Genomic DNA, 16,465 nt, shown 5'->3' on the forward strand with positions numbered 1-16,465 from the left:
GATGTTCTGTGTAATCGGGTACCATATCATCATGTATCAGTTTCCAATCTCCTTCCTGTCCTACACGTCCGCCTATAAGGTCGTCCTGTATTTCACATTGACCAGCCTGCTAACCTCCGTATGGTACACTGTCCTGTTCACAGTCGATCGGTTTGTAGCGATCTGTTACCAGAAACTGAAAGCGAAATATTGCACAGTTAGGACAGCTGTTGCCAGTATTATAACCGTGGCGCTCCTGGGGCATTTACAGAGCGTTCCGCTTCTATTTGAGCATAAACCTATGGGTATAGTTAAAGGTATTCAGTAGGGCTGTCAGCTGAGTTCGTGGTTCATGACGTCTCTTGTGGGAATCGCATTCTCCTTTCTGCAGAGTATTTTAACGGTTATATTACCTTTTGTTTTGATAACCCTGTTTAACTGTCTGACAGTGAGGCGCAATTTATTAGCCAGTAAAGTGCGCCGCGGACTGCGCGGTCACAGCAGTCAACACAGAAGGATCCGGAGATGGAAAGCCGCCAGAAATCCATCATTTTACTCTTTAGTGTGTCCGGCAGTTTCATTTTGTTGTGGCTGACGGCCGCCGTGAGCTTTCAGACCACCCGAATCACAGGAACCGCGCATTACGACGGCGATTACACCGACTCTGCATATGTCGCCACTGAAGCCGGCTACATGCTCATGTATCAGAGTTCCTGCACGAACGCCTGCATTTATACAGCGACTCAGAATAAGTTTAGAGAAGAAATGCTGCTGGTGTTAAAATCTCTTTGGACTTTGTTTTTAATATTGTTTAAAAAACGCAGGTAAAGCAAAGCACATGTTCCTAAAGGTCGAGTTATCTACTAATGCCCCGCATCGGGCATCCGTCATTGGGTCGCGATGTACATCTGAGTTTGGGGTGTTTAGGTATAATGCGTCTCGCTATTAAATCGACATGGAATAAAATAACACTCAAATTCATTTCCGTACAGGAGCGTCCTTGGTTGCCGTGACGTCGTCAACAATCCCGGTATCCGATCGCTTAGTTGATTTCATTCACTCGTTGCGTTTGACAGCTGCGTTGACACTCAGGGCTCATTCGGCCGCAGGGTAACCCGGGTAAAGGTGGAGCCATCGCAATGACTTTCATGCTGGCACTGGAGATTCAGTGCGGTCAGCGCTGTGACAGAGCTACCTTCTTGTAGATTGCAGTGGGAAATCAATATTGCAGAGATTCTGCCCCAGCCCGACTATGGCGACCTATGCCAATCCCCTGAGCCATAGAACAGCCCGTGTCCCTCGCTACCTTTGTTAACCAAGGGTTGTCTAGACACGTTTCCATGATTTTATTATCACCTGCATCCAGCACGTCTGCTGTACACATAACCACGCAGCACTGGGAGATAAAAGAGTGCCTTCAGATCTGTGTCTGCATGCGCCTGTAGTTTTAGCCACTGCTGACATAAGAAAAGACAAAATTGTTGGCTATCTGTACAATATTTACCTCCTCATAATTGTATACACTTTTACAAGGACCCTTCACTTTATTTTCTATTTCAGACAATCAAACTTCTCCTTATAGTTTATCCCCTTCCCCACAGTCCAGTAAACAATCTGGTGAATTTGATCCACCATCTCTCAGTTCTTACAAAATCCTTCCCATGGCGTGGCAACCAGGATTGCACCCATTGCTCTCAGTCTGTTTAGCCAGTGCTCCGTATAGCTGTAAAATTGAGTCGGAATTCTTCCACTCAAACCCTCGGTGAACAAGGCAAGGATAACAAAATCCACTTTCGCTGTACTGTCTCACTGCATTCAGAAAGGTATAGCCTAGCATTGAAAGGTTACAACTAGAAACGAACCTCTGAAGGTCTATATGTCCTCCCAGACTTTTATTTCACAATTTGGATTAAGTCACATTTTGTTTCATATACACTTTTACAAACAATAAAGGACCCTGCAGCAAATGTACAGCTCGCCACTTATTGCCGGCGTCCGGGAGGAGAGACACGCTGGCACACTACCATTTGCATCCTTTTACCAAGCTAATTCTGTTACTAGTTTGACAATTCATGTTGGCGTCCCTGTATCTGTATGGGTGCCTTGTTAGAAACATAATGAAAGTCCATCCAAACTCTATCTACCTTCCTGCTTCGTTAAATAGTCGAGATTATTCCTTTAAAATCACAGACATATTTGTGACACATGACGTGACCGGCACGACACCACACTGACTCCTTATTCGCTTCGATGAACTGCCTTCCGAGCTGTACATACATACATTCTGTTGACAGAAATTTTCTCGCATGACATTCCCATACCGATATAAAGAAAAATGATCCCAATATTCAAGAAATGAAGTGATAAGGGGTGCGCTGTGCAAACGGTGAAGAAGGGAGTCAAAGACATTTCAGGCAGCACAGACGGTAAACGAGGTTTGGGGGATAAATTGAAGGCACGTGTTTGCATAACTAAAGACACAACTAAATCGACATAGTGGGTTTATAATTATATGCACTTATATCCAGATTACTCCAATGTCCCGTCCGAATCAGTCCCTGATGCCAGAGTTCAGCGCTCTTTCAGTCATGTCCGCATGGTCCTCCGTCCACTGCGGACGTCCATCCTTCAGCCACCTGAGGTGAAATTTCCGCGGTACCATCCGTCAGCTCTGTAGCCTGTCTATTCCTTCCGCTTTTGAGCATTCTCTCGGTGGAGAATTGGGCAAGATACGCATCCCGTCAACAACTCATCCACAAGAATGCTCCAAGCCGTCTGATAAAGGACACGTAAGTGAAAGCGTTCCAGGAGAACGAAACCGGGCAAATAGAGCATAGCCTCCTGGGTAATAACTGGAAATAGCGATCACACTGCGAAAATTCTCTTAGACCATAAGACCATAAGACAAAGGAGCACAAGTCGGCCATTCCGCCCATTGAGTCTGCTCCGCCATTTTATCATGAGCTGATCCATTCTCCCATTTAGTCCCACGCCCCCGCCTTCTCAGCATAACCTTACAAGTCCTGGCTACTCAGGTACCTATCAATCTCTGCCTTAAATACACCCAATGACTTGGCCTCCACTGCTGCCTGTGGCAACAAATTCCATAGATTCACCACCTTCTGACTAAAAAAAAAATCTTCGCATTTCTGTTCTGAATGGGCGCCCTTCAATCCTGAAGTTATGCCGTCTCGTACTAGACTCCCCCATCATGGGAAACAACTTTGCCACATCCACTCTGTCCATGACTTTCAACATTCGAAATATTTCTATGAGGTCTCCCCTCATTCTTCTAAACTCCAAGGAATATGGTCCAAGAGCGGACAAACGTTCCTCATATGTTAACCCTCTCATTCCCGGAATCATTCTAGTGAATGTTCTCTGTACCCTCACCAAAGTCAGCACATCCTTTCTTAAATAAGGAGACCAAAACTGCCCGTACTCCAAGTGAGGTCTCACCAGCGCCTTATAGAGCTTCAACATCACATCCCTGCTCCTATACTCTATTCCTCTAGAAATGAATGCCAACATTGAATTCGCCTTCTTCACTACCGACTCAACCTGGAGGTTAACCTTAAGGGTATCCTGTACGAGCACTCGCAAGTCCCGTTGCATCTCAGAACTTTGAATTCTTTCCCCATTTAAATAATAGTCTGCCCGTTTATTTCTTCTGCCAAAGTGCATAACCATACACTTTCCAACATTGTACCTCATTTGCCACTTCTCTGCCCATTCTTCCAATCTATCCAAGTCTCTCTGCAGACTCTCCGTTTCCTCAGCACTACTGGCCCCTCCACCTATCTTCATATCATCAGCACACTTAGCCACAAAGCCATCTGTTTCATAATCCAAATCGTTGATGTATAATGTAAAAAGAAGCGGTCCCAACACGGACCCCTGTGAAACACCACTGGTAACCGGCAGCCAACCAGAATTGGATCCCTTTATTCTCACTCTCTGTTTCCTGCCAATCAGCCAACGCTCTATCCACGCATGTAACTTTCCCGTAATTCCATGGGCTCTTACCTTGATAAGTAGCCTCATGTGTGGCACCTTGTCAAAGGCCTTCCGAAAATCCAAATATACAACATCCACTGCATCTAGCCTACTGGTAATTTCCTCAAAAAATTGTAATAGGTTAGTCAGGTATGATTTTCCTTTAAAGAATCCATTCTGAGTTCTGCCTATCTTGTCATATGCCTCCAGGTACTCTGTAACCTCATCCTTGACAATCGACACCAACAACTTCCCAGCCACCGACGTCAAGCTAACAGGTCTATAATTTCCTTTTAGCTTTTTGCCCCCTTCTTAAATAGCGGAGTGACATTTGCAATCTTCCAGTCCTCCGGAACCATGCCAAAATCTATCGACTTTGAAAGATCATCGCTAATGCCTCTGCAGTCTCCACAGCTACTTCCTTCAGAACACGAGGATGCATTCCACCTGGTCCGGGAGATTTATCTACCTTTAGACTATTCAGTTTCCTGAGTACTTTCTCTGTCGTAATTGTGACTGCGCACACTTCTCTTCCCTGCCATCCTTGAGTGTCCGGTATGCTGCTGATGTTTTCCTCAGTGAAGACTGATGCAATAATCTCGTTCAGTTCCTCCACCATCTCCTTATCTCTGCATCTCCCATTACAATTTCTCCAGCATCATTTCTATCTGTCCTATATCTACTTTCACCTGTCTTTTCCTGTTTATATACTTGAAAAAGCTTTTAGTATTCTCTTTGATATTATTTGCTAGCTTCCTTGCATAGTTAATCTTTTCCCTCTTAATGACATTCTTAGTTTCCTTTTGTAAGGTTTTAAAAACTTCCCCATCCTCTCTCTTCCCACTATTTTTTGCTTCCTTGTATCCTTTGCTCTAACTTTGGCTTTGCCTTCTCTTGTCAACCACGGTTGCATCCTTTTTCCGTTCGAAAATTTCTTCTGTTTTGGAATATACCTGTCTTGCACCTTCCTCACTTCTCGCATAAACTCCAGCAACTGCTGCTCTGCCGTCTTTCCCGCCAGTGTCCCTTCCCATTCAACTTTGGCCAGTTCCTCTCTCATGCCACTGTAATTTCCTTTACTCCACTGAAGTACCGACACATCAGATTTCGGTTTCTCTTTTTCTAATTTCACAGTGAACTCAATCATGTTATGATCACTGCCTCCTAAGGGTTCCTTCACCTCAATCTCTCTAATCACCTCTGGTTCATTACACAATACCCAATCCAGTACAGCCGATCCCCTAGTCGGCTCAAAAACAAGCTGTTCTAAAAAGCATCTCGCAGACATTCTACAAATTCTTCCTCTTGAGATCCAGTGCCGACCTGATTTTCCCAATCCACTCGCATGTTAAAATCCCGCACAATTATCATAACACTGCCCTTCTGACAAGACTTTTCTATTTCCAGTTGTAATTTGTATTCTGCATCACTGCAGCTGTTTGGCGGCCTATAAATAACTGCCATTAGGGTCCTTTTACCCCTGCGATTTCTGAGCTCAACCAATAAAGATTCTGCACCTTCCGATCCTATATCACCTCTTTCTAATGATTTAATATCATTTCTTACCAATAAAGCCACGCCTCCTCCTCTGTCTACCTTCCTATCCTTCCGATACACCGTGTATCCTTGGACGTTCAGCTCCCAGAGACATGCATCCTTTGGCCAGGTCTTAGTGATGGCCACAATATCATACCTGCCAATCTGTAGCTGTACGACAAGATCATCCACCTTATTCCTTATGCTGCGTGCATTTAAGTACAACACCTTGAGACCAGTATTTGATACTTTTCACTTTGATTTCACTGCAACTCATCCCAATGGCTACAAATTTGCTCTATCACCTGCCTGTCTTTCCTGACATCTTTACTGCTCACTATCTTAGATTTATTTCTGTTTTCCCCTTCCTCCGCTCTATCATTCCGGTTCCCACCCCCCTGCCAAATTAGTTTCAACCCTCTCTAACAGCTCTATTAAACTTTCCCTCCAGGATATTGGTCCCCTTCGGGTTCAGGTGTAACCTGTTCATTTTGAACAGGTCATACTTCCCCCAGAAGAGATCCCAATTATCCAAGAATCTGAAGCCCTGCCCCCTACACCAGTCTCTCAGCCACGAATTCATCTGTCTGATCCTACTATTCTTGCCCTCGCTAGCACGTGGCACAGGTAGCAATCCCGAGATTACTACCCTGGAGGTCCTGCTTCTCAGCTTCCTTCCTAACTCCTGGAAACCTCTCTTCAGGACCTCCTCCTTTGTCCTATCTATGTCATTGGTACCAACATGTACCAAGACAACTGGCTGCTCACCCTCCCCCTTCAGAATATTCAGGTCTCAATCCGAGACATCCCGTACCCTGGCACCTGGGAGGCAACGCACCATGCGGGTATCTCCATCAGGCTCACAGAATCTCCTGTCCGTTCCCCTGACTATGGAATCCCCTACGACTACCGCATTTCTCTTCTCCCTCCTTCTCTCCTGCACAACAGCGCCAAGCTCAGTGCCAGAGATCCCGGTCACCATGGGCGTCCCCTGTCAGGTCATTCCCCTCAACAGCATCCAGAACAAGATATTTGTTGCTGATATTTGTTCCTTGGAATATAAATGATTGAGGGGAGGTTTGATGGAGGCGTTTTAAAATTGTGAGGGTTATAGATGGGGTAAATGCAAGCTGCCTTTTTCCACTGAGATTGGATGAGACTACAACCAGAGGCCATGGATGAAGTGTGAAAGGTGAAATTTTAAGGGGAACATGATGGGAAACTTCTTCACACAGATGAACATCTGCATGTGGAATGAACAGCCCGCACAAGTGGTGAATGGAAGCTCAATTTCATCATTTAAGAGGTTTGTGTAGGTACCTGGATGGTAGAGATATGGGAGTAGAAAGTTTAAATAGTTCAGCACAAACTTGATAGGCCGAAGGGTCTCTTTCTGTGTTGTACTTTTCTATGACTGTGACAAGAACCTAAAATGATACTAATATTCACTCTAATTCCTTTTAACAGCTGTGCAGACCAACCATACATCTCAGTCAGAGTCATTTACATGGTGTTAAAACTGTGGCACTTTAAATTAACAGCACATAAAAGAAAATCCCAGCAGGACGTCAACAAAGGCTATTTGTGTGAGAGTGTTTCAGTTACTGTGGGGCCAGGCACCCATGCAGCTCAGTGGGAACGGGGAATAATACCAATGGAGAGAGTCAAACTGAGCCAGGTCACAGATTGGAGATGGCAGAAATGCCCCATTCTTGTAGAGACAGGAAGAGCATCAGAGAATTTGATGGTCATTCCAGATACCAGCACTGTGCCCAGATAGAAGATGATTTCTCTATCCAAGTTGGGTTGAACTTCACTGTAACAGTTTGATGTCAGATCACACCTTGACAACTCAAGTGATCTCATCTGAAATGTTGTCCTGCACCCACTGATGGATTTTGTAAATCTTTTTACAGGTTAAAAATGACAAGGAATTTGTCTACAGGAATCTTGAACACAACACGCCAGTTTTGCTGTCTCTGTCCAGATATTTAAGAAGTGGAGCAAGGGATTCACTTGATCATCCTTCCTGCTCAGACTGTGGGGAGAGATTCACTCAATCATCTGACCGAATGGCACGCCCGTCATTTTACACAGGGGTGAACCCATTCATCTGCTCAGACTGTGGTAATGGATTCACTTGGTCACCTCAATTGAAGGTACATCAGCAAGTACACACTGGGCAAGGCCATTCGCCTGTTCTGTGGGTGAGAAGGGATTCAGTCGGTCTTCCCACCTGTGGATGCACCAGTCAGTTCACACTGGGCAGAGGCTGGTCATCTGCTGAATTTGTGGGGAAGGATTCACTCGGTCATCTGACCTAATGGCTCACCAGCGAATTCACACCGGGGAGAGGCCGTTCACCTGCTCGACCTGTGGGAAAGGATTCACTTGGTCATCTAAACTGAAGGTACACCAGAGAGTTCACACTGGGGAGAGGCCGTTCACCTGCTCAGTCTGTGGGAAGGGATTCACTCAGGCATCAAACCTGCAAGAGCACCAGAGAATTCACACTGGGGAACGGCTGTTCACCTGCCCGGACTGCGGGAAGGGATTCACTTGCTCATTCCAACTGAAGGTACATCAGCGAGTTCACACTGGAGAAAGGCCGTTCACCTGCTCAGACTGTGGGAAGGGATTCATTTCGTCATCTAAACTGAAGGTACATCAGCGAGTTCACACAGGGGAGTGGCCGTTCACCTGCTTGGACTGTGGGAAGAGATACACTCAGTCATCTCACCTAATGGGACACCAGCGAGTTCACACTGGGGAGTGGCCATTCACCTGCTCAGACTGTGGGAAGGGATTCATTCGGTCATGGCAACTGAAGGTACATCAGCGAGTTCACACCGGGGAGCGGCCATTCACCTGCTCAGACTGTGGGAAGCGATTCATTTCATCATCTAAACTGAAGGTACATCAGCAAGTTCACACTGGGGAGAAGCCTTTCACCTGCTCAGACTGCGGAAAGGGATTCACGCGGTCATCTAAACTGAAGATACATCAGAGAGTTCACACTGGGGAGAGGCCATTCACCTGCTGAGACTGTGGGAAGGGATTTACTTCCTCATCTCAACTGAAGGTACATCAGCACGTTCACACTGGAGAGAGGTCGTTCACCTGCTCAGTCTGTGGGAAATGATTCACTGAATTATCCTTCCTACAGAGACACCAGTCAGTTCACACTGGGAAGTGGCAGTTCACCTGCTCAGTCTGTGGGAAGGGATTTGCTTCGTCATTTCAACTGGTGGCTCATCAGAGAGTTCACACAGGGGAGAGGCCTTTCACTTGCTCAGTCTGTGGGAAGGGATTCACAGGGTCATGTCAACTACAGAGACACCAGCGAGTTCACACTGGATAGAGGCCGATCTCCTGCTCAGACTTTGGGAGGAGATTCTCAGCCAAATCAACCAGATTTGTATCATTGAGTTCACAGTGGAGAGAGGCCATTCACCTGCTCAGACTGTGGGAAGCGATTCACTTAGTCATCTAACCTTATATAACCCCCACTTCGGCTAGCTGCTTAATATAGGGGATGATAGTCCCTCAGTCTGGCCAAACTTAAGAAATCTCATTTGGGTGGATACTGCATGATGTGTTCCCTGTTACAAATCAGTACCACAAAATAACAAACAGTAAACAATATGTGATTAAGTGATTGAGCTTTATAATTCTTACTTTGACTATATGGTTAGTGATGTAAACAAAAAAAAAAGGGCCCACTCTCTCCATTCATGTCTTCTCATCTCTCCCCGACAAAAGACCATGAAAATCTCTCTTCCAGACTCACAAGAAAGAACACTTCTGTCATGGTATAGCCTGCACTCCAAAACCCTGTTGTCTCTAGTTATAACCTAAACATTGCTGCTACAGAGAAACCATTACCTCAGCAGTGAAACGTTACAGAGAGACCAGTACATTAGCAGTGAAACCTTACAGCTTGTGACACACTACCGGGTTTACAATGGGTAGAAAGTTTCAATAAGCTGCATGCTGGATATTTGTACTTCACAGTTGCTGATTGCAATTTCGAGAGTGACTGTCGGTGCTGAACTCTGCAATTATTGCTGCTGCTCACCACACCCAGTTCTGCACCCTGGTCACTGCACATGGGAGGAGCTTCTGCTGCATATTCACCTTTAATGGGACTGGAGTTTAATATTCTGGATAAGAGACCAATAAATCAGTTCTATTTTAAACTCTGTCTATGGTACTTAGTGAATTTATAACACAACTAGTGTACAGTAGAGAGTCAACTCAGGCCGTCTGGACCCTGCCAGTGATTCAGTTGCACAACAGTCCTTTTAAATCCTCCCCTGTTGTTCATCTCTCGCTCTCCCTGTGGGATAGGTTCCAGTCACCACTCTGTGGGTGAAGAGGATTCCATTGAACTTTCTGCAGACTGAAGAAGTCGAGGAGAAGGGAATCAGCAGCGGGGCATGGCAACGAATGACTGAATAGCAACATTTGGAAGCTGATTGACAGAGAAAATCTTTCGGTTGTGTGACTGATGACACAAACAATACCCATGGTGAGGATGTGTTGGGAATGGTTTTATTTATTGAGGGAGTTGTTCCTGCTTGTTTATCCTGTAACATTATGCCCGAATGGTTATTATGGATTATCCTATCTGAAATAATGTATTGATTATCAAATAATTTGTAAGATTTTGACTATAAAACTGGATCAGGCTTGAATTTATGGCGCCTTTATGAAGTGATGGAGGGTATTCATGAGTTTGAATTTTAAAGCAAGATTTTGGTGAATGATATTTGCTACTTGATTGTAGCTTTGTAAGTAATCAGATTGTGTTAACCTGCTGCAGGATCCTGAAATGTGTTGGATTGTTCCTGCTTTCTCTTGGCATTTTCTGCACTTACTCCCTTGTTTGTTTGTTCTCATTTCATGTATTTTTGATATTTTTTTCCTTTTGTTAACCATCCTGTCCTGTACAGGTGTCCCCTGCTTTTCGAACGTTCGCGTTACGAAACCTCACTGTTACGAAAGACTTACATTAGTTCCCTGTTTTCGCTAACAGAAGGTGTTTTCACTGTTACGAAAAAAATCAGTGTGCACCCCGAGTAGCTGCTCTCCCCCCAGATTTGGAATGGCATTCTCGTCGGCACTACTTAATCACGTTGCATTGAGCAGCCATTAGCAAGATGAGTTTTAAGGTGTCGGAAAAGCTAGAAAGAGCTCGTAAGGATGTTACACTTAGTGTAAAACTAGACATAATTAAGCGTTTTGATTGTGGTGAATGAAGTAAGGACAACATGAGTTTGGCTTGTGGAAGCTGATGAAGATGATGTTGAAGAGGTTTTGGCATCCCATGACCAAGAACTGATAGATGAAGGGTTGATGCAATTGGAAGAGGAAAGGATAACAATCGAAACCAAATTCATTAGCGAAATGAACATGAAGCAACTGCTTGAGATTTTCACTGCAATGATAAAGTACGACTTTAATTTTGAAAGGGTACGTCGGTTTGGGGATATTTGCAGGATGGTTTGAGTGCTTACAAAGAACTGTATGATCTAAAAATGCGCGAGGCTCAGCAGTCAAGCAAACCTTCCACACCAGCCGATGAATCTCAACCTTCGATATCGAGGTGGGCAGACATAGGAGAAGATGAGCTGCCTGCCTGATGGAAACAGACGACACCCCAGTGTCCCACCACCCCAACCCCCAGACTGCGGACAGATAGTGATTCACGGAGAATGCAGCGGTAGCTGGGGGGGGGGGGGGGGGGGGAGGAGGCACACAGCACATCTTTAAGAAAAAAGCCAAAATAAACATGATAATTAATTAGGTGCCGCCGACACGTAATTGTCGGCCCAGATCACGGAGGGTCATACTCATTCCACTGGTTAATGTTTTCTTCCATAGTAATGATTCATTTTTCTGAGTTAGTATCTCATTTAAGTTTTCTGGCCTGTCTTTCTTATCACAACTGCTTATCAGATACTTACATGCTTCTTGAAAGAACAAGCTGGTAGTGGGGTTGTGTGGCTCTGTTGGTAAAATATTAAATAAAATCATTAGAAAGAGGTGGCATAGGGATGGAAGATATAGAATCTGTGGGTAGGATTAAGGAAAAGCAAATGTAAAAAAAATCTGTGGTGGGAATTGTATAGAGACCTCCAAACAGTAGTAAGTATGTGGGCCTCAAATTACCATGGGAGATAGAAAATGGGTGCCAAAAGGGCAATGTTACAATAGTCATGGGGAATTGTCATGCAGGTGCTTAGGAAAATTAGGATGGTGTTGGTCTCAAGAGGAGGAATTCCTACAAGGTGGTTTTTTGGAGCAGCTCGTGGCTGAGCCCACTTGGGGATCAGTTATTCTGGACTGGGTGTTGTAATGAACCAGAATTAATTAGGTCACTTAAGTTCAAAGATCCTTTGGGGCAAGTGATCTTAATATGATCAAACTTACCCTGACATTAGAGAAGGAGAAGCTAAAGTCAGATGTGAAATAAAGAGAATTAGAGAGGTATGAAAGAAAAATTGGTCAAAATTGTTTTGCAAAGAACACGGGCAGGAATTTCTGGAAGCAATTCAGAAGGCACAGGATATATACAGTGGCATGTAAATGTTTGGGCACCCATGGTTAAAATTTCTCTTACAGTGAATAGCTAAGTGAGTAAAAGATTACCTGATTTCCAAAAAGTAAAAAGTTAAACATGACACATTTCTTTAATATCTTAAGCAAGGTTACATTTTTATTTCCATCTTTTACAGTTTCAAAATAACAGAAAAGGAAAAGGGCCCGAAGCAAAAGTCTGGGCAATCTGCATGGTCAGTACTTAGTAACACCCCCTTTGGCAAGTATCACAGCTTGTAAATGCTTTCTGTAGCCAGCTAAGAGTCTTTCAATTCTTGTTTGGGTAAATTTCTGGGTTCTATCATTAGCAGCAAAGCACTGACTGTGGAAATTACAGATCAGAATATTATTAGTCACAGAGCCCAGCAGCACTGAAACAGGCCCTTCGGCCCTTCTAGTCAATGCTGACCTGCTTTTGTTTTTACTGCCTCGTTCCAACTACCTGCACCATAGCCTCCATAAACCTCCCATCCATGTCATCACCCAAATTTCTCTTTAGTATCTCAATCAAACCCACATCCACAACTTCCACTGGCAGCTCATTCCACACTCCCACCAAACTCGGAGTGAAGAATTCCCCTTCAGGCTCCCCTAAAAGAATTCACTTTCACCAGGACCTTATGTCCAATGTGGAGGTGAGAGGGAAGACGGGGCAGAGAGGGAAGGCAGTAAGGCGATTGGGTGGGTGGTCGATTGCATAGAGGGAAACAGTGGAGAGTTTAAACTTAATATATTTCAGAAAAAGTACGTGTTTGAACTTACTTCCTGCAAACCTACCATCCATACCCTGTACATGGTCAACCAAATTATTGATCTAGATGACAAGATGATCAGTGTAAGATCAAGTAGAGCAGAGAATTCAACAACTGTGTAAATGCAATTATAAGTAAATATCAATAACTAATGAGAGCAATGGTTGTAACCCTGGGGAACATTACTAGGCACAGGCCTTGAGTCCCATAAACAGCCTTTCACTATCACTCTCTGCTTCCTACCATCAAGACAACTGTGCATCCAGTTAGCCAGCTCTCCTGGGATCCCATGTGATCTAACTTTCCACAGCAACTTGGAGTACTGTGTCCAGTTCTGGTTGCTTCACTATAGGAAAGATGTGGAAGCATTGGAAAGGGTACAGAGGAGATTTACCAGGATGCTGTCTGGTTTAGAGAGTATGCGTTATGATCAGAGATTAAGGGATCTAGGGCTTTACTCTTTGGAGAGAAGGAGGATGAGAGGAGACATGATAGAGGTGTACAAGATAATAAGAGGAATAGATAGAGTGGATAGCCAGCGCCTCTTCCCCTGGGCACCACTGGTCAATACAAGAGGACATGGCTTTAAGGTAAGGGGTGGGAAGTTCAAGGGGGATATTAGAGGAAGGTTTTTTATTCAGAGAGTGGTTGGTGCGTGGAATGCACTGCCTGAGTCAGTGGTGGAGGCAGATACACTAGTGAAGTTTAAGAGACTACTAGACAGGTATGTGGAGGAATTTAAGTTGGGGGCTTAGTTGGGAGGCAGGGTTTGAGGGTCGGCACAACATTGTGGGCCTATACTGTGCTGCACTATTCTATTCTTACCATGCTGAACCTTGTCAAAGGCCTCACTGATGCCCATGTCGGCCACGATCCTGGGACAGAGGTGTCACTGATCAGAGGGCACAGATTTAAACAGAGGACGAAGAGGTTTACAGGGATCTGAGGAAGAGATTTTTCACTCCGAGGGTAGCTGAAATCTGGAACACACTGCCCGAGGTGGTGGTGGAGACAGGTCCCCTCACAACATTTACGAAGTGGATGAGCATTGAAACTGTCGAGATACAGTCGGCTATGAACCGAGTGCTGATAAATGGGACCAGTGTAGACAGTGAGTGGATGGTCAGAACAGGTATGGCCGGCCAAAGGCCTGTTTCCGTGCTGTGTGATCCACCACTCCGGACATGACAAATTAACGATGGTGGCACCTCAAGGCATTGATTTCAAAACTCCACACCCCTCTCCAACCTGAAATAAACCAGACTGAACCCCTTTGTCACCACTGTGAAAATCTGTTTCTGTCGAGGTAACATACAAATTGGTCACTTCTGCTAAACAACTGGCAATTGATGAAGTCCCGTGTCATCTTCCATTAACGTTGCTTCCTTACAGCAAAACTAACCCTCTCACTGTGTCAGAATCAGTGATTAAATCCGACACCAAACACTGTGTTTTCATTCCTGCACATTGTAACTTGAACCATCTCACCAAGGGTCTGATGGAGACACAACCTCTGCCTTCTGCACATGTGATCACATCTCCCCTGATTCTGACATTTCAAATACCCTCAGAATGGTTTTCTGATTCAATCTGAAGGTTATGGTACATTCAGCTCATCGTCAGACCTGACAAACCATGTCTTCCCACAGCTGGTTCCACCTGTTGGTGTGTCCTCTTTCCTCCACCTGCAGGGAAGCTGCATCTCAACACAAACTCCTCACTTGAGACGACTGTCTGTACCCGTGACACAGGAAATCACATCACTGTCACTCTCCTGATACCATCCGGGAAGCGGTACAGCAACATAAAAGCCAGGACCAACAGGCTCCGGGACAGCTTCTTCCACCAGGCCGTCAGACTGATGAACTCACGCTGACTTGAGTGTACTCTATATTACATTGTCTGTTTTATTTATTATAAACTGTTATAAATTACTATGATTGCACGTTGCACATTAGACAGCTTCTGTACCCCTCCACCCCTGTTAAAACTCTCTGCTCAGCCCCTTCCCTATTCCCTTTCAGACTCCCGATGTGCCAGCAGATCCGAATTCACCGTGTGGACATTTCTACCCCACAGGAGGCTGTACAAACCCGTGTCCTTCTCTGATGCACAGCTCAGTGACCCCAATCCCTGTCTGCACTCGCAGCCCATGACGGTGACAGCTGTCCTAGACTCTGTAACTCACAATCTTGTAACACAATCTTGTTCATAGCAAGTTTAGACAGTCATTAATATGAAGAGAGAATTGTTGTTTCCTGAAAGGACAGGCGAGCGAAGCTGTCTGATCCAATTCACCAGATGTTCCGGTGTTTACAAGTTAATTTGTCCCGGGACCCACACCCACACCCACTGTCCCTTCGCCCCAAACCCCCTGCAGAACCACAAGGAATTGATCCACGGCCCGGGCTCGGTCACAAAGTGAAAACCGGGGCTGAGGAGAGCCCAGAGACAAACACTCCGCTGCCCACTCCACCAACAACACGGCACAGCCGGACACATCTCACAACACCGGATCCGGTCCCGATGAAACCCGAATTTAATTTTGTTGTTCCAGATCGGACCCAACAAAAGGTGTTTTAAAATTGAAGCGCTCCCCTTCATGTGACGTCACACATCAGCACCCCCCCCCCCACGCGCCTGACGTCACCCATGGTCTCCCCGCATCTGTATCTGCTGTCACGAGCACGGTGCCTTACATCACACACGCGCTGCTGTGCTCGAGCTTCTTCGGTTTAATGGCTGAGCTGCTGAGCACGAGCCTGAAATGTCGACTGTACCTCTTGCTAGAGATGCTGCCTGGCCTGCTGTGTTCACCAGCAACTTTGATGTGTGTTGCTTGAATTTCCAGCATCTGCAGAATTTCTCGTGTTTATGTTTTTAAAAAGACATGTTGAGGTGAGTTTAACAGGTGTCATTTGTTCATTAGCATAGCCAACGTTATTTAAACTACACAAACACGAGGAAATCTGCAGATGCTGGAATTTCAAGCAACACACACAGGCTGGCTGCTGAGGAGCTACGCTATTGATGTCCTACGTGATGAGGCCGAACTCCTTGTAGACTTGCTTAAAGTTATAATAGAATAAACATGATAATATAATATAAGTACATATTTTAAAGTCACATTTTCTGCATATACCCAACTTGGTTCACAGATTAGACAAAATGACTAAACAAAGTATTACATACACCCTTGGAGGTCGACCAGGGGTGGGGGTGGATATGGGGTTGCGGGGGGCACTGGCGCTACCTCCCTGAAATGAGTTTTGCAGGGTGCGATGTCTGTCATTACCGGTTGAACCAGGGAGCCCAGTCTCTGAAAAACGGGGTGGACTGTCCGGGACTGAGATGAGGGGAAGTGTCTCCACTCTGAGGGTGATGAATGTCTGTAAATCCCCACCACAGAGGGCGGTGAAGACTCAGTGATCGTCCTCACATAAAACAGAGACCGGCAGATGAGTGGAGACCGAAGGCATCGAGGAAATGAGGATCGGACAGAAACATGTGGCTGAGATGGGAGAGCAGCCATCATCTTGTTGATGGTTAGAGGGGCTGAATGGCCACCTCCTGCTGTTTCTCACTTGGTGTTTCAGTGC

At 45.3% G+C, this 16,465-nt stretch overlaps 1 protein-coding gene across 1 annotated transcript in view; it reads right to left on the reverse strand.

Annotated features, from left to right (window-relative positions):
* Positions 1 to 1,177: 1,177 nt before the first annotated feature.
* LOC140207599 (serine/threonine-protein kinase Chk1-like) overlaps positions 1,178 to 16,465 on the reverse strand; it is a 33,597-nt gene continuing 18,309 nt past the window's right edge. Inside the window, exons 5-6 of the mRNA XM_072276146.1 lie at positions 11,481 to 11,522; positions 1,178 to 1,436 (exon numbers count right to left, since the gene is read on the reverse strand). Of these exons, the coding sequence (XP_072132247.1) occupies positions 1,306 to 1,436; positions 11,481 to 11,522 (173 nt within the window). The 3' untranslated portion in view covers positions 1,178 to 1,305. The remainder of the gene's footprint in view (positions 1,437 to 11,480; positions 11,523 to 16,465) is intronic.

This window comes from Mobula birostris, chromosome 13, assembly GCF_030028105.1.
Source record: "Mobula birostris isolate sMobBir1 chromosome 13, sMobBir1.hap1, whole genome shotgun sequence".
Classification (NCBI taxonomy): domain Eukaryota; kingdom Metazoa; phylum Chordata; class Chondrichthyes; order Myliobatiformes; family Myliobatidae; genus Mobula; species Mobula birostris.